At 39.2% G+C, this 19,003-nt stretch overlaps 1 protein-coding gene across 1 annotated transcript; it reads right to left on the bottom strand.

The window, feature by feature from the left end:
* Nucleotides 1-17,358: 17,358 nt before the first annotated feature.
* On the bottom strand, nt 17,359-18,311 carry LOC139168310 (tigger transposable element-derived protein 1-like). The gene is made up of 2 exons (XM_070753891.1): nt 17,898-18,311; nt 17,359-17,513 (listed from the first exon to the last, which is right to left on the bottom strand). Exons 1-2 carry the CDS (start codon nt 18,304-18,306, stop codon nt 17,359-17,361), a joined length of 564 nt encoding a protein of 187 aa, XP_070609992.1. The 5' UTR covers nt 18,307-18,311.
* Between the last annotated feature and the right edge of the window lie 692 nt (nt 18,312-19,003).

The following is a 19,003-nucleotide window of genomic DNA, read 5'->3' as shown; positions in this document are numbered from 1 at the left end:
ATGTAAAGCTGGGTATCATCAGCATTTATAGGGCTAATCCTGCAAAGGTGGAATTCTGGTGTTGTTTCTAGCCCAATTTTTATTGCTCTTATTACAGAAATTATTTCCCCAGCCTCTGTAAATTCTGTAAATTCGGTCTTGTCTAATTCTAGATATTGTCCTTTCTAGAACTGGCACAAACTTTTAAGATATCCTTTTCTCATTGAAATTGTTTGTAATAACAGAATGACAGGTCATTATTTCTTTGTTTTTAATATTTGTTATTATCATGACTATGGTGGTGATAACCATTACAGGAAATTCTCCAAACATTTGGAATTTTAAGATTACTGGGCTTGCTAACCCTCAAAAATAAAAAAAAAATCTTGCTTGAAACTTTTTACATATGGTGATATTTCCATGATTCCTAAGTATGTGGTTGGAACCTGAAAAATGTATGATATTCATACTAAACAAAATGATTAGTAATAATTAAGACATTCCCAACATGGGAACAGCATATAGTTCTGTTGTGGTTAGCTCTGGCCCACCTCCTGCCCCAAGGACTGTGGATGTGGGGGAGACATCCACATGCTGCAGGCCTGTTTTGCCCCCCGGTGGAATCTGCTGATGAAGGCTCCTCTGACCAAGAAGACATGAGTGACAGGGAGGAGGAGAGTGTGGCAGACAGCTCAGAAGGAGATCAATTATCTAGCTTCTCCCTGGATTCAGAACAAGAGTTAATGATACAGCCACACATGCGGAGAGCGATGCATAGGCAACAACAACTAAGAGAGTATTATCAAAGAAAATGAGGCCACCTGTGGTTGGGTGGGGCTGTGGTGATTAATGAGGCTGCTATAAATAGCAGGCTGTGGGTTTGGCCATTGTGGAGGATTATCTGATCGTTGTTTCGTGACTGCTTTACTGACTTTGACCTTTTGTGTGCTGCTTTCCCCCCGCTTTCAACTAAACCAGAGCAAAGTGTGTTTCACTTTGTGAAAGAAGAAGGACTTTGAATTGCCTCACAGCTGCAAGCTAAGTATCACAGAACTGATAAGGGACTTGTGCAAATTACCAGTTTGTTTGGAGACCAGTGCTCTTTGCTATAGAAAAAGAGTGCTTAGTTTATTTGAATTTTCGGTATAAAGAACATTGTTTTGAATTTTCAAATGTGTGTGTGTCTGAAATTTGTACCTGTGAATTTTTGGGATGAGTCTACCAGAGAGCCCGACAGAACAAGTTCTTCCCATTTTTATAATCTCAATCTGAGCAGAGATTCCTTTTGGTTTCTGTATTAGATCAGTATTAGGCCAACTGAGATTTGGCTGAGTTGTAACTGGGTAAGCAATTATGTACTCGGCAGGAAAATTTATTAGATTTTATTGGCTTGACTCCTGTACTCAGCCATGAAATTGCAGCCTTGAGATTCCTTCGTATCTCTGCATCAATTTGTCCTTTGAGGCTTTATGTTTAAAGCTGAGAATGTCATCGGTAAGGTCACTTCATAGTTAATAAATATTAGCTTTAAACATTTTTGTATGTCCCAAAAGAATATACAGATATATATATCTTTACAATATCAGTTGTCCCTTTTAAATTTATTCCTCTTTTGATAGTGTTACAGAACTTTCAATTGAGACAGGGATAACAGTGTAACAATGAAATTGCTAGGGTGCTTTTTTTTCTTTGTAATGTGATTTATAAAAAGATTTAATACAATTTTAAGTTCTATTATTGAAGGTTTTCCTGGCCATACATATGATTTCTAGTAAGCATCCTTCTCATTGACCAACATTCCAAGGTATTCCAAGCTCGTAACTGTTCTATCTGGGTCCCCCCAGACGCCAACACCAACCAAAAAGAGTAGCCAGACACACTGGTAAAAAGCAAAGGCAGTTTATATACTGGAAAGCAAACACAGGTAACAAAAAATGTTCTTACAGACAGGAACACGATGAAGCTTCACAGAGGTTTCACGAAGGCCAGGCAATAAAACAGGATTCTTGCTGGCAAAAACAACGCTGGAGATAATAAAACCCACACCTCCCCCAAGTCTTTCAGCCTTCTAGGCCACAAGCCAAGATCAGAGACGCCAAGAATCGAAGCAAGGTCACAGGACTCCCAGTTGATAACTCTCCACAAGACTGTAAGGGTGGGCCTGCCTTTTCAACCCTGCTGAGGAGAACCACACCCAAACCCAGCTGTTGCCAATTCAGGGATGGAAATATCTTTCTAATTGGCCCCTCCTTTGAGCTGCACGTCTCTGCCTCATGTCTATTATAGCCTGTGCGTCTTCATCCAATGAATCCAGGCTACTAGCTGGGGAGAGCCCCCCCCCCGGGGGTCTCAGGCTGCTCTCCCTCCTCCTCTTCCTGACGTTCCTCTCCCCCATCTGCCTGGTCCTCCCCCTCCTGGTCACTGTCCTCCTCCTCTGGGCATGGATCCGGCAGAGCTCCAGCCGGTCCCCGAGGAGCCTCAGGCTGAATCACAACAGTAACCAAGCTTTCTAAATAGCTATTTAAATAATAATAAATTCTAAATTATAGTATTTATTTGTTTGTTTGTTTGTTTGACTTTCTATGCCGCCCTTTTCCAGAGGACTCAGTAATATCACTTTTATTTATTTATTTTAATCTTATATTTAGGGGCTCTCTTTCTATCCATCATGATATGAATGCAAATTCACAGTATTTATTTGCTCTTCAATTATCTTATTTAGTGTCATATGTTTCTCATCCATGGATCTGTGACCCTTACTCTCCCTCTCTTCTTGAGATACTCCCAACTCCTGCCTGTCACTAGAATCACACAATGAGAAACAGCAATTACCCTACTGCAATAACTATGTATGTATGTATGTATGTATGTATGTATGTATGTATGTATGTATGTACCGTCTTTCCCTGAAAATAAGACACTGTCTTATATTAATTTTTGCTCCAAAGGTTGTGCTACGTCTTATTTTCGGGGGGTGCCTTATATTTCTCAAATAAGACAAATTCACAGGCAGAAAAGCTGACACCCCCAAAGAAAGTGCACCGTACGGTACACTGATTATGGTACGGTACCTGTCAGTATGGCACCCACGCACACAAACGATGTATCTTCCTATCTTTAACCTGCTACTGGTTACAAGTTCCATCCATCAGGGAACCAACAAAGAATCTTGTTGAAATAAAACTTTTTGCAAAAGAATACCTCTAATGGAAGAAATAGTCTATATTTTTATCATTGTTTTAAGACCACCTTGTCAATCATATATAATTTACTATCTATGAGTTTTAACCAATCAAAAACCTAAGCCCTTATTTCTGGTTTGAGTGTGTGGACAAAGTTCTCTGGTAACCGCTGTATCTGGGTTGGGCATTGGTTTTACAAATAGTCTGTTGTTATTTCAAATGTACACATATTCATTTATTAGCAAATTACAACAATGAATAATATTAGTTTGTCAGCACAATAAATCTGAGACATAAAGGCTCCAGGATCTTAATGAATTAGATAAAGCTTACTTTGTCCATGAACTCCTAGCCTGCAATTGTAAGAAAAAAGAATTCATTTCTTTAATTAATTTTGGATTAAAATGCAGAATTGGATAGAAGAGATACTACAAATGAAAATAAACAAAAAGCCCGAAGTCTTCCTCCTTGGGATCATAGACCAAAAGATAGACAAAAATAAATATTATCTATTAATACACATACTGACAGCAATTAGAATAGCAATAGCCCAACAATGGAAGCAACCCAAACCTCCAGACGATGATTTGATAATAAAACAAATTTTAGATTGTGCTGAATCAGATGCATTAACGATTAAATTAAAAAACAAAGAAGAATCCGAACATGATAAAACCTGGAAATACCTCTATAATTGGTTCAAGAGAAGAAATAAAACTCAAAAGGAAATACAAGATTAACAATACTTTATATCCTTTTTATTACATAGGAAAAAATTACAAAAGATATATATACAAAAAAAACTTTTTGTAAAGAATGATTTGCATGTTCTGAAAGAAATTAAACATGAATGAAAGAAGGTGGATGAGAAAAAAATAAACGATTTAAAGAATAGGGATAACCTAAAAGAGAAAATGGTAAATACTGAGGTTACAACACGCTTCACCAGAAAATAATTTAAAATCAAAAATCATTCATAACTTACCTCCTGAAGGGTATATAAGTACAAATACTATATAACATGCAATGCGGACAAAGATTGTTATCATTGTACTAGTAATTACATTTTAAGAATATTTTTTGTTTGTTTGTTTTCTTTGTTTTGTTTGTTTGTTCATATGTAATGTGTTGATTTAGCTTTGTGTTAATATATGATGTAAAACATTTATCTTGTGTAAATGTGTATATATGTAATAAAACTTTTAAATTTTTTTTAAAAAAATAAAAATAATAAAAAAAATTAGTTAACACATTTTTATATTCTAACAGATGTTCATGTTACCTAGGAAATGTTCATGTTGCCTAGGAAAACAACATGACTTGTATAACTCGTATAACATGAAAACTTGGGTTGCTTGCATATCTGTTCAAAAGTTATTTTATGAGAGACTGTTTTCCCTTTGTGATCCATTTTCTTTTCATTTTATATAACAAGGAACAGGAGGTAAATGTCAATACCAGATGCCTGGAGCACATGCAGAGCACATACATTACATAAAATTGCACTTTGTTTCACACTGTCCATGGCGCCTTCAACACTGTCTGTTGCCTGAGGAGAGGATGGCAAAGGATGGATCACAGAGTGATTTTGAGGCAGTGAAAAGCTGAGGAAGCTGTGTGTGCTGTTATAAAATGAACTTTTAAAGTAGAGTTCTGAGAAGCCATGCCTAATATTTTATTTTCACTAAACATGGTTTCCTCCACTCAATACCTTCAGAATATTTCCAAGTACATGTCCTCAAGCAATCTTAGGAAGAAAAGCTTTTTCTTTTGACTCAGAATAGTTAATAATCAGTTACGTAGAAACATAGAAGACTGACGGCAGAAAAAGACCTCATGGTCCATCTAGTCTGCCCTTATACTATTTCCTGTATTTTATCTTAGGATGGATCTATGTTTATCCCAGGCATGTTTAAATTCAGTTACTGTGGATTTATCTACCATGTCTGCTGGAAGTTTGTTCCAAGGATCTACTACTCTTTCAGTAAAATAATATTTTCTCACGTTGCTTCTGATCTTTCCCCCAACTAATTTCAGATTGTGTCCCCTTGTTCTTGTGTTCACTTTCCTATTAAAAACACTTCCCTCCTGAACCCTATTTAACCCTTTAACATATATAAATGTTTCGATCATGTCCCCCCTTTTCCTTCTGTCCTCCAGACTATACAGATTGAGTTCATGAAGTCTTTCCTGATACGTTTTATGCTAAAGACCTTCCACCATTCTTGTAGCCCGTCTTTGGACTCGTTCAATTTTGTCAATATCTTTTTGTAGGTGAGGTCTCCAGAACTGAACACAGTATTCCAAATGTATACTATTTCCTGTATTTTATCTTACAATGGCTAAACAGTATGTTTATCCCAGGCATGTTTAAATTAAGTTACTGTGGATTTACCAACCACGTCTGCTGGAAGTTTGTTCCAAGGATCTACTACTCTTTCAGTAAAATAATTATTAGAGGGCATCGGGGAAGGGGGGGGTCGTCCGTCCCACCCACCCCACCCCAGCAATGTTGTCCCGCTTTACCAGGATTATAATCTGGTCACTTTAGGGGTGGGGGTTACTGCTTCTTTTGCTTTCGTTTCAGCTATTTCTAGTACACATTGTTTTTGCCACCAGGGAGATGTATTATGACTATTTTGGCCAACACTATTTTGTCCCTTGTGCGGGACAAATGTTCCCCCATCAACAAGAAAAGAAAACCAACTCCCATCCCTTCCTTCTTGGCATATGTGAATAATTGTTTGCATGGTGCTTAAGCAGCTTCCTAGGGGATCCACCCCAAATCAGAATGTCGGGCTCATCTATTTCACTGGCAATCAACCCTTAATATTAGCTCTTCTGTGGCAGACCAGTAGAGTAAGATGGTAATAGAAAGGCTTGGTGACTGCAGCATAGTTATGTTGTTGTCTCTGTGACTGTGTGTGTATATATACCTACTGTTCCAAGTGGGGAAACATGGAGGGTGATTGGAATGATGGTTTACTGATGGACAGGACCACATGGAGTGGAGAATGAGGGTTATTTATATCCCCTCTTGGGCCTTGCCCTTGAGCTGCCTATTCCTGTGCAGGGAATGTATTCTATTAGCTGCTGTAGTGGTTATAGCTAATTTTTTAGGTTGTCTGAGTTAAGTTTGGTTGAAGCATGGACTCTCTGAGATGATGTAATGAGGAGGCTTGTGTCCTGAAAGGGTGTTGGGCAATCCTTGTTGTATCTTAGTGTCTTTCTTGGTTTTGATCTTGAGTGAGGGCTGATCCTACCTGAAATGGTTTCTCGTAATCAAGACTGGTAAAATTAGCAGTCAATAACTGAGCGAAGCAGACAACGGAACAGATAACTTTGTAATACGAGAAAAAGGTCTCTGAGGGAAAGTGGCGCGCCTCCAACTATATAATGTTTACTATTATTTGTACATCTTCAAATCTCCCCTTTCATTTGCCCATCTTTGTTAAACATTCCATGAAGGCATACAAATATATCTATTTCTTATCATTTATTCATGATCTTTCATTCTTTGGTCTGTTTTTCCTGGTAAACAAAACTTCTGGGGTTCAGGGGTTCTCAAACTTTTTAAACGGGGGGGGGGATTCATGGTCCCTTAGACTGTTGTGTGTGTGTTGACCTGCTGGATGGATGAGGCTAGATATTCATGTAAGTGGGTGGGTGTGGCTAGATGGTCATGTGACTGGTGGGCATGGCCAATTTAGCATTCCATTAAACAATACACACAAATTAAACTTTAATTTGTTATGCTCCTTGGGATGGAAAGCAGGTTAGTGAAGGGATGTAGCTGACTGGGAAGGGGAGTGAGAGGCTTCTCTCTCTGTTTGTGCATGTGTGTGTGTCTTCCTCTCTCTCTCTCTCTCTCTAGGCTGGGGAAGCCAAACATTGGCCTGTTTTTGACTTCTTGGAGCCTCTGCATGTCTCGTTTTTGACCTCCTCAGCCTCGAGAAGGCAGGTGGGGGCCAGCAGGTAAGTGGGGTGATATGGGTGGGGCAGCTTTGTGCTCTAATGGGGGATAGATTAATGGCTCCAGTGGGCTGTATCTTACCCATGGGCTGTAGTTTGAGGACCTCTATCATAGATCAATACAAAATGATGTATCATAAAACATATCTAACATTCTCTGAAATTATGTGGATTTTCAGCCAACAACACAGAATCATTTATCTATAAACTGCATACTTGTACATTCATATTCCCAACTGATGCATTTCCAAGCTCCCTGTTAATTTATCTATAAATACCTTAACGAACCAATGGGATATCACACATCCTGATTATATTTCCTACCGAATAGTCTTTCATGTGCTTTATTTCCATTTTGTATAGCACTCATCTCACTTAGCAAGCAAACCTCATATTTTTGTAAAACATTCCATAATTCAAACCTTTATACTTCATCACGTATTCTCTAAATCAACAAATTTGCAGAAATTTTGAAAAGCAATTCTCTAGGCACATTTCATTTTTAAAAAATTCAAAAAAAGTCCTACAGTAATTTTTGCATCCATTCTTGCTATTCATTTCTTTGTAAAGAGGAACAATAATAGCATTCTTCCAACTGTCAAGCACAGATGGAAATTTCATACCTATGTTTAAAAAAATCCCCAATGTGAAACCTGATACGCATTTATTATTTCCTTTTCATCATTTTCTCTTGGACAACGGTATAGTAATATGCTCAAGAGTGCAACTGAATGGAATAATTCATTCCAGCTCCATTCTTCAGCATATCACAAACATTCCAATACTGTTTCTAAAACATTTCTTGCTGTATTCACATATTTTGATATGCCAGAAACCTGCTTTTGCCAGAAACTTCACAATCAGAAATTATTGAAGCTATTGAAAAATTTCAACTTTTGCTTCCCGATGATACCCAATCATCTCCACCCCATGTCGAGTCAACGAAACAGTGGAAGTGATGTGCCGGTGCCTGGAGGCTGTTGGGGCCTGGATGGGTGTCAACAAACTCAAACTCAACCCAGACAAGACGGAGTGGCTGTGGGTTTTGCCTCGCAAGGACAATTCTATCTGTCCGTCCATTACCCTGGGCGGGGAATTATTGACCCAACTTGGGCATCCTTCTCGATCCACAGCTCACATTAGAGAAACATCTTTCAGCTGTGGCAAGGGGGACTTTTGCCCAGGTTTGCCTGGTGCGCCAGTTGCGGCCCTATTTGGACCTGGAGTCATTGCTCACAGTCACTCATGCCCTCATCACCTCGAGGCTCGACTATTGTAATGCTCTCTACATGGGGCTACCTTTGAAAAGTGTTTGGAAACTTCAGATCGTGCAGAATGCAGTTGCGAGAGCAATTATGGGCTTCTCTAAATATGCCCATATTACTCCAACACTCCGCAGTCTGCATTGGTTGCCAATCAGTTTCCGGTCACAATTCAAAGTGTTGGTTATGACCTATAAAGCCCTTCATGGCACCGGACCAGAATATCTCCGGGACCGCCTTCTGCCGCACGAATCCCAGCGACCAGTTAGGTCCCACAGAGTTGGCCTTCTTTGGGTCCCATCGACTAAACAATGTCGTCTGGTGGGACCCAGGGGAAGAGCCTTCTCTGTGGTGGCTCCGACCCTCTGGAACCAGCTCCCCCCTGAGATTAGGATTGCCCCCACCCTCCTTGCCTTTCATAAACTCCTTAAAACCCACCTCTGCCGTCAGGCATGGGGGAACTGAAACATCTCCCCCTTGCCCATGTTGTTTTGGTGTTTGATTGATTGTGTGCTTGTTCTTTATATATATTGGTGTTGTTTTATGAATTTCTTAACTTAAAATTGTAATTGGATTGGTGGGTATTGGATTTGTCACTATGTACTGTTTTTGCCATTGTTGTAAGCCGCCCCGAGTCTGCGGAGAGGGGCGGCATATAAATCCAATAAATCTAATGTAATCTTTTAAAGTCTCTTGCCTTGACCTTAGATTTTTCCACCCCATATCAAAGCCCACAGGTAATAAGAGGGTTATCCAGCTTGCTGCTAGCTAAACGGAAAGTATTGGAAGAACACATGACTAGTGTTGGGCGAACCCAACAAAGTTGGGGTTCGGCGAGTTTAGCCAAACTTTGCCGTGAAGTTCGGGTGAGTTTGCCGAACCCGAACCCGAACAGCAGCAGCGCCGCTGCAGCGTCCTTTTCTGTAAAAATAAACAAGGAGGTGGGGAATTCCCCATCTCCTTTTGCTTCCTTTTATTTTTACGGAAAAGGATGCCGCAGCGGCGCTGCAAGCAAAAAGAGGTGGGGAATCCCACACCAGGGGCGGGGCTTTGACATCACGGAGACTCCTTCCTCCCTGTTTCAGCCAGCCAGGAAGGAGTCTCCATGACATCAAAGCCCCGCCCCCAGAATCCCATCATGGGATTCCCCACTCTCCCCCCGGGTGGTGGCGCTGCGCGGTGTTCAAGCAAACACCGAATGCCAAACCCGAACTTTTAAAAAAGTTCGGATTCGGGTTCTGCATGCCAAACACTGAAAAGTTTGGCACGAACCCGAACTTTGCAAGTTCGGTTCGCCCAACACTACACATGACATTGAGGGATGTGAAATCTCAACCTGTGGCCAGTTCAGATAGATGGAAAATCAGAAAATTATACATTCTGGCACTTTATGAGGCGATATATGAGGAACTGCAGTGCAATAACTAATTGGAAGGAAAACTGTCCATCTGAGATGGCATCATATCCTAAGACCAGTGATGGTATTCACTTACCTTTTCTACTGGTTCGTAAATGTGAGTACTGCCTCCACGCATGCGCACAACCTTCTATACATCCATGCAGCCTCGAAAACGTGGATAAATGGGATGTGGTTAGAAACATAGAAACATAGAAGACTGACGACAGAAAAAGACCTCATGGTCCATCTAGTCTGCCCTTATACTATTTCATGTATTTTATCTTAGGATGGATATATGTTTATCCCAGGCATGTTTAAATTCAGTTACTGTGGATTTACCAACCACGTCTGCTGGAAGTTTGTTCCAAGGATCTACTACTCTTTCAGTGAAATAATATTTTCTCACATTGCTTTTGATCTTTCCCCCAACTAACTTCAGATTGTGTCCCCTTGTTCTTGTGTTCACTTTTCTATTAAAAACACTTCCCTCCTGGACCTTATTTAACCCTTTAACATATTTAAATGTTTCGATCATGTCCCCCCTTTTCCTTCTGCCGTCCAGACTATACAGGTTACATCCCGGCAGGTGGGCGGGGTGAGCTCACCTGCAGCCAGCGCTACCAGTTCATCTGAACCAGATGCAACTGGCTGAATACCACCTGTGCTAAGACATTTGAATTTCAAATGCTGTTGCAAAGGGAGATGAAGAAAAAGCCAAACACCATTTCCTGTGTTCCTGGTTTTCTTCTATCAATTTGTTACTACTTCATTCATCCTGAATAGATCCCAGCTTCCCAAATTTCTTCCTGGATGAGTAATGATGATATTATGTGGTTTTCCTTTCTTTTTTCTCCTACCCTCTTTTCCCCCTGTGTCGTCTTCTATTCCTCTCCCAATCCTTCTATATACTACAGTATGACATTTTATTGTCCATTGCTGAGATTCAAGCAAAGACAAAACCTTTACAATTTTCAATAAAACTCAAACTATTGTTCCTGATCTTGCTCTTTAACCTATCTGCGCATCCTACTGAAAACATAAAATGTAATTCACGTGTTTTAATAACACATGGTCGTGTCAAAATAAAGCAGTGAATGAATGGAAGAGTAAGATATCAATTTAGGGGAGCCTAGTAGATATATTTTCATGATTATCTCCAGTTAGATTTAATCAGGATTCCCTTGAAGGGGAGGAATATCTTACAACTCCAAAGTAATAACTAGAATTAGAGGTTCAATATGGACCCAATACATCTGAATTAAATAAGTGGGACCTGAACACTTACAAGTGGATCACAAGCTTCATAACAGACAGGAAGCAGCAGGTGAAGCTAGGAAAAATCACATCAGATGCATGTACAATTAGCGCAGGGCCCCCCCAAGGCTGTGTACTCTCACCACTTCTCTTCTCTCTATACACTAATGACTGCATCTCAAACGATCCATCTGTTAAACTACTGAAGTTTGCAGATGATACAACAGTGATCGGACTCATTCGAGACAATGATGAATCTGCATACAGACGAGAAGTTGAACAACTATTCTTGTGGTGTGACCAGAACAATCTAGAACTGAACACACTCAAAACCGTAGAAATGGTGGTAGACTTTAAGAGAAACCCTTCCACCCTTCCACCTCTCACAATACTAGGCAACACAGTATCAACAGTAGAGACCTTCAAATTTCTAGGTTCTATCATATCTCAAGACCTAAAATGGTCACCTAACATCAAAAACATCATCAAAAAAGCACAACAAAGAATGTTCTTTCTGCGCCAGCTCAGGAAGCTCAAACTGCCCAAGGAGCTGCTGATACAGTTCTACAGAGGAATCATTGAGTCTGTCATCTGCACCTCTATAACTGTCTGGTTTGGTGCTGCAACCCAACAGGATCGACACAGACTTCAGAGGATAATCAGAACTGCAGAAAAAACAATTGCTGCCAACCTGCCTTCCATTGAGGACCTGTATACTGCACGAGTCAAAAAGAGGGCGGGGAAAATATTTACTGACCCCTCACATCCTGGACACAAATTTTTTCAACTCCTACCGTCAAAACGTCGCTACAGAGCACTGCACACCAAGACAACTAGACACAAGAACAGTTTTTTTCCGAACGCCATCACTCTACTAAACAAATAATTCCCTCAACACTGTCAGACTTTCTACTAAATCTGCACTTCTATTCTACTATTTTTTCTCATCATTCCTTTCATCCATTTCCTCCCATGTTGACTGTATGACTGTAACTTGTTGCTTATATCCTAAGATTTTTATTAATATTCCTTCTTCATTGCTTATTTGACCCCTATGACAATCATTAAGTGTCGTACCATATGATTCTTGTCAAATGTATATTTTATTTTATGTACGCTGAGAGCATATGCACCAAGACAAATTCCTTGTGTGTCCAATCACATTTGGCCAATAAAAATTCTATTCTATTCTAATCAAATTCTATTCTATTCTATTCAAATTCTATTCTGTCCATTTTGACTAAGCCAAGGTTCTTGGTTTCTTTTACCAATTTGCATCTTTCTTGTTGTTGTTTTTTTGATTATCCCATATGTCATTCCAAAAATGCAATGTTTGATCTTAGATGTTTCAGATACATGTTTCATCTTCTATGTTTGTAGTTTTTTCCATTATTGCTTATAAAACAAATGCTGGTTTGTTTTATCAAGATGCATTTATTCTATCATTGTATTCATTTTCTATGAAATATCCATTAAAATTTGGATCCTTCAGACCTTTGTGTAGTTCTTTTTTTTACTCATTTTTTTTCCGATGGAGGAAACTATACATGGTAGCTTGAATTTTTCATAATCGTTCCTTTTAGCTCCATCAGTCTGCCAGAGCGCTGATGTTCGTCATTTTTGCTCAATGTTTTCATTTCTTTCATTATCTTTAATATAATGTAGTGTTGCTCTTCAAACATTTAGTTCATTTAATGATCTTCAATCTTGCCGGTATTTTTATTAATCCTATTATCTTTCTCAGCTAGTGTTTCCCATCCTTGCAACTCAACATCCATAAAAGGTTTGGTTTTAAAGATGTATCTTGTTCACTGTTCATCAATTTCTGAGTCTAAATATTTATGTTTCCATATTTCAGTTTTTCTTTATAAATCCTCTATTTTTTTAAAATTTGATTTGAAATAGCATCTTACTGATAGCTCAGATTTCTTCAATTTGTTTTGACTACTCTGGTTGTATATAGCAAGACCAGATGACACCTATAGCAAATGCCCAGGAGATATAGTCCCAGAGACAGTGCTGACACCTGTACAACATTCTATCTGGTAAAAGATTTGTGTGTGTGTGTGTGTGTGTGTTTGTGTGTGAGTGAGTGAGTTCACCTTTGACAATGGGTTTGCACCAGAGATGGTATGCAGCAGGTTCAAACTGCTTCAGACAAACCGGTATTACTGACTGTGCAGATGGGCCCACCCACCCACATGGTTATTTTGTTTGTTTGTTTGTTTGTTTGTTTGTTTGTTTGTTTGTTCGTTCATTTATTTATTTATATTTGTATGCCGCCCCTCTCCGCAGACTCGGGGCGCCTCACAACAAAACCTCTGGGACTTGCTGTTTGCTCCAAAGATTCAAAAGGACTCCTGAAACGTCTTTGCTCATTCCAGGTTGTCTTTGTTTGTTTTTTCCTGTGTTTTTGTATGCGGCTGAAGTAAGCCTTGCACTATGCACTAAGGACTGTTTTGAGTAACCCTTTTTTGTTTATTTAATACAAGTTTGCTGATTAGCAGAGCACGTGTGTGTTTGATTTCTTTTCCTTGGACTGTTACGCATTGCCTGAGCCCAGTCAGGCAGAACAGTAAGGATGTGTTATCAATAAATAGGGCAAAGTCTAGGGCTAGATAAAGATATAGAAACAGATTTATCACATATATTCATCTTTCAATCTTGAAGTACCAGAGAAAGAAAAAGAAAAATACATTTGTGGAGATGATATTCCCCGTATCAACTTGTAATTGTGCAAATAAATCTGTAGGCATATAGGCACTAATAGATGAGTTAAATGATATATACACGTATCAACACAAAATCACAAAAATGTTCTCTCTCCAAACTATGCTGTCAGATTTCTTTTCATGTTGTTTTGAAAATTGGACACCTACTGAGTTAAATATTTCATTATTGCAGTAGGAGATAAGTTGAGCATTCCTTAGCCAGGAACCAGATCAACCACCTGGTTTTCTACTAGTTTATTTTTAATCAATTGCTATTAGATAAACAAAATTAGAAAGCACAAGATAGCAAATCAAATGAAATTATCTTTAGAAACCTGATAACTTGAGACTCTGTTGTAATTCATCTTTATTCTTGAAAAAGAACCCAAAATTCATCTATTTAGCAAATAAAGATACTGTCAGGTCTCGTAGATTCCTATTAGGACACTGCCATTCTGATGGGGAGGGCCAGGATGAATTCTTCACTTTGTAACCTTTTTTCCTGTTGCCTACTTATCCTGTATTTTTATTTACCTTCCTGGGAATGTAAGGGGGAAGGGACTAGCTAGAGGACCATCTGTTTTGTCTCATTACTGGAGTCTCCAGCAAGCGATGCCTGAGAACAACTTATCACATTCTCAGCCTGAGATTCCCAAAACAATTTCGCACCTGTGGATTGGCTGAAGGGAGGGGTTACTATCTTTTTCAACCTGAAGGCTACGCACGAGAATCCTCAGATCCTGCCTTAACTGTCTTGCTATATTACTTTTTCCCAATAAAAGTTTCCTTTTGCAATGCTAGAAGTTTGAAGAGTTCTACTTTCTTGAGAAGGGAGGAGGGGCCTTACAAATATTTACATTTTTCTCTTTTAATTTTGGAGAGGCAAAGGGAATGAGTGAGAGAATGGATTTAAAAGACTTCAGAAAATCAATGAAATATCACATTTTGTGATCTCATAGAATTGCAATGGGATATATGTTATAATTCGATATACAGTGTTCCCTCGATTTCTGCGGGGGATGCATTCCGAGACCACCCGCAAGTCGAATTTCCACGAAGTAGAGATGCGGAAGTAAATACACCATTTTTGGCTATGGACAATATCACAAGCCATCCCTTAACACTTTAAACCCCTAAATTATCATTTCCCATTCCCTTAACAACCATTTACTCACCATTATTACTGGTACTCACCATTGAATAGTGATCCTGATATTTATAAACATAATTATTTATTAACAATAATTAATTTTTTTGTTATTTATTTGCAAAAATTATTAGTTTGGCGATGACATATGACATCATCGGATGGAAAAAACCGTGGTATAGGAAAAAACCGTGAAGTATTTTTTAATTAATATTTTTTGAAAAACCATGGTATATGCTATCCGCGAAGTTCGAACCCGCGAAAATCAAGGGAACACTATATATATATATATATATATATATATATTTGTTCATTCATTCATTCATTCATTCATTCATTCATTCATTCATTCATTCATTCATTCATTGCATTTATATGCCACTCACTCCAAAATGGACTCTGAGTGGCTAACAATGGTTATAAATACAATACAAGTAAAAACAGTAAAAACATCACTAAAATCATGTATATAATAAAAAACCAAATGACAAGAGACATTAGGCGCACGAACGTTGACGAAACATACAAACCATGGGATAAATGGTACGACTGGATGCAGAATAGAATAACCCAAAGAAATGTTAGAAGACCTATACAAACTCAGATAACAACAAAATAATATTTACGTTTAATAAGATAGTAGTTATCTATTTTTCTATTCATCTTTTTAATGATGAATATAATCAATTAGAAATTGAACATTTGTATACTGAAATAGAAACGGGCAATAATTTGCATGTATATAATGAGGTTTCTTTCCTTTTTATTGTATTTGAAAAACTAAATAAACCTTTTTTTAAAATCACTAAAATTATGTATATAATAAAAAAACCCACATATACTAACAATCAATCTTAATTCCAAGTCTGCTGGAAAAACCAAGTTTTAACAGCTTTCTGGAAAACCAGTAAAGGGTAACCAGGGTGATCATGTGAATGAGTGCGATCACCCGTCATGCCCCGCGCTTGAAGAGATTGTTGGGGGCAATATGCTGACTCTGTAAACCCCTTAAATAAGGATATAAAAATTTGCAACAGATCACAAGAATCATCTAGTCTAAGGCTGTAAAGCAATGTGAACGGTACGTAAGTCTAATGCTGTTGCTAAGTGATTTTTACCCTGTACTTTTCTTGCCACAATTGTTAAGTGAATCACTGCAGTTGTTCAGTTAGTAACATAGTTGTTAAGTGAATCAGGCTTCACTTTGCTTGTTAGAAGGTTGCAGATGGTGAGCCTTCTCTGTGGCAGCCCCGGCCCTCTGGAATCAACTCCCCCCGGAGATTATAACTGCTCCCACCCTCCTTGTCTTCCGTAAACTACTTAAGACCCACCTATATCGCCAGGCATGGGGGATTTGAGACACCTTTCCCCCAGGCTTATTATAATTTATGTTTTTGTATATATGTGCTGTTTGGTTTTAATTATGATAGGATTTTTAGTTTAGTTTTGTTTTTTTAAAAAAAATATTAGATTTTACTGTTTTTATCGTGTTGTGAGCCGCCCCGAGTCTTCGGAGAGGGGCGGCATACAAATCTAATAAATTATTATTAAATTATTATTATTATTATTATCATGTGACCCAGGAACATTGCAACCATTGCCAAGCCTCCAAATTGTGATCACATGACCATGGGGTAATGACCTTTAAAGCCCTACATGGCATTGGGCCAGAATACATCCGGAACCGCCTTCTACCGCACGAATCCCAGCTGCCGATAAGGTCCCACAGAGTTGGCCTTCTCCGGGTCCTGTTGACCAAACAATGTCGTTTGGCGGGGCCCAGGGGAAGAGCCTTCTCTGTGGCGGCCCCGGCCCTCTGGAATCAACTCCCCCCAGAGATTAGAATGGCCCCCAACCTCCTTGTCTTTCGCAAATTACTCAAGACCCACCTTTGTCGCCAAGCATGGGGGAGTTAGGATATTCCTTCCCCTAGGCCATTACAAGTTATGTATGGTATGTTTGTGTGTATGTTTGGTTTTTATAATAAGGGTTTTTAGTTGTTTTATTAAATTGGATTGTTACATGTTGTTTTTTATCATTGTTGTTAGCCGCCCCGACTCTGTGGAGAGGAGCGGCATACAAATCCAATAAATAATAATAAAAATAATAATGGGGACGCTGCAGTGGTTGTGTGAAAAAGGGTCATAAATCACTTTTGTCAGTGCTGTTGTAACTTAGAACAGTAACTAAATGAAGTGTTGTACTTCAAGGACTATCTGTAGTTATCTCTTCTTTTTCTATTTAACTTCTAAACATTTTGGAGTTTTTGAGTGTACCAATCCACACGCTAATCAATCGACAGGGTGTTACTGATCTGTTTTAGATTGCAGGAGGGGGGGAAAAACCAAAATATGGAAAAATATAGATTTTGAGATATATGCTTATCGCAGCATGAATAAATATTGCCAATGCTGGAATAAAATCCAGAAATATCTGATTGGGAATTTAAACTTTAAAAATATGCAGCAGTGGGGAAATTAACACTCTTCAGGCCATAGCGCCGTTGAAATATCTCAGACCACCCTTTGCTTGCTGTGAATATGGCTGGGGCTGAAGAAGCAGAAGATGTTGATGGCTGGGGGTCTTCAGAGTCACCAGCACCTTCATCTACAGAGAATGACAGGAAAGGGAGAGAGAAGTGACTTGAATGAAAGCATACAGTCCTTCCTTCCTTCCCTCCCTCCTTCCTTCCCTCCTTCCTTCCCGCCCTCACTCCCTCCCGCCCTCACTCCCTCCTTCCCTCCCTCCTTCCTTCCCTCCCTCCTTCCTTTCCTCCCTCCTTCCCTCCCTCCTTCCCTCCTTCCTTCCCGCCCTCACTCCCTCCTTCCCTCCCTCCCTCCTTCCTTCCCTCCCTCCCTCCCTCCTTCCCTCCCTCCTTCCTTCCCTCCTTCCCTCCTTCCCTCCCTCCCTCCTTCCCTCCCTCCCTCCTTCCCTCCTTTAAGTGCTTTTTAGCACTTAAATAATGACAGAATAAAAAACCCCAGCCCTCACCTGGGTTTCCCTCATCTGCATCGCCTCCTTCTGTGTCTGCAAGACAGTTGTACAGTTGCTGCGCCTTGGTTCGTATAGTGTTCGTATCCAAAGCAATGCTCTTTTTGCGGCAGTCTTGTACCCACACGGACAAAGCAGCTTCCATCTTCATAAGGCGTTTGTTTCTAGGCGTCACCATTCTTTTTGCAGCCTTGTTGAACATTATCTGAGAAGTTTGCCTTATCTTCTTTTCGTCTTTCCGAATGTATCGCACAGTCGATTCGTTGATCCCATAATGCCGACCAACATCTACATTAGAACGTCCCGCTTTCAGCATGTCCAAAAGTTCAATTTTCTCCTTAATTGTCAGCATCTTCCTGCTCTTTTTAGCGTCGCCGCCTCCACTCCGCATGCAATGTTTAGGAGCCATCTTCCAACAAGTCTTAACAAGTTCCAACAGTTCCAAAAGTTTCAAAGCACGCTGAGCAAACAACACTGATTGGCCGAGATTTCGGCCAACCAGCAATGGCAGACGTCAGTTTGGTGATGACGTGTGACGTCATCGGGCGGGAAAAACCGTGGTGCAGAAAAAACCCCGCGCACATATTTTTAATTTATTATTTTTTGAAAAATCGCGATATAGCGTTTCGCGAAGATCGAGATCGTGAAAATTGAGGGATCACTGTATATATATTCAGAACAAAAGTTTAACCAAATTTAAACAAGAATGGTTCCTACACATACAGTATATCACACAGCAAGGCAAATACAATTATTTGTATTGAGGCTTTTATGGAACTCAAATGTTTATAAACATTATAAATTAGCAAAATATACAATAAGGAGGAAGTTGGAAACCAAAGAGTCTTTCTGGGTTTTTTTTCTCCCCTTATTTTTCAAATTTTAATTGTTGTCACACTTGCTACATTTGCTGAATTTTTCCATCTATCAATATATAAAAAACATTAAAAACCCTACAACAGAGATCCTAATAAAACTTAATACTGAAACTTTCAGTGAACAACTTTGGCACAATTTATATAGTGGTTTTTGGATTTTTTTTTAGTGCAAGTCTGGGTGAAAGAATCCAATAATCTTATGCTTATTTACATTGGCATCCTATATTA

The sequence above is a fragment of the Erythrolamprus reginae genome, chromosome 5 (assembly GCF_031021105.1).
Source record: "Erythrolamprus reginae isolate rEryReg1 chromosome 5, rEryReg1.hap1, whole genome shotgun sequence".
NCBI classification, from domain to species: Eukaryota; Metazoa; Chordata; class Lepidosauria; order Squamata; family Dipsadidae; genus Erythrolamprus; species Erythrolamprus reginae.
This window is presented reverse-complemented; position numbering and strand designations above follow the sequence as displayed.

Coding starts and splice junctions, on each gene's coding strand:
- LOC139168310 (XM_070753891.1), bottom strand. CDS start 18,306: ATGGCTCCTAAACATTGCATGCGGAGTGGAGGCGGCGACGCTAAAAAG. Junction 17,514..17,897: donor TGCAGATGAGGGAAACCCAG/GTGAGGGCTGGG, acceptor CATTCTCTGTAG/ATGAAGGTGCTGGTGACTCT.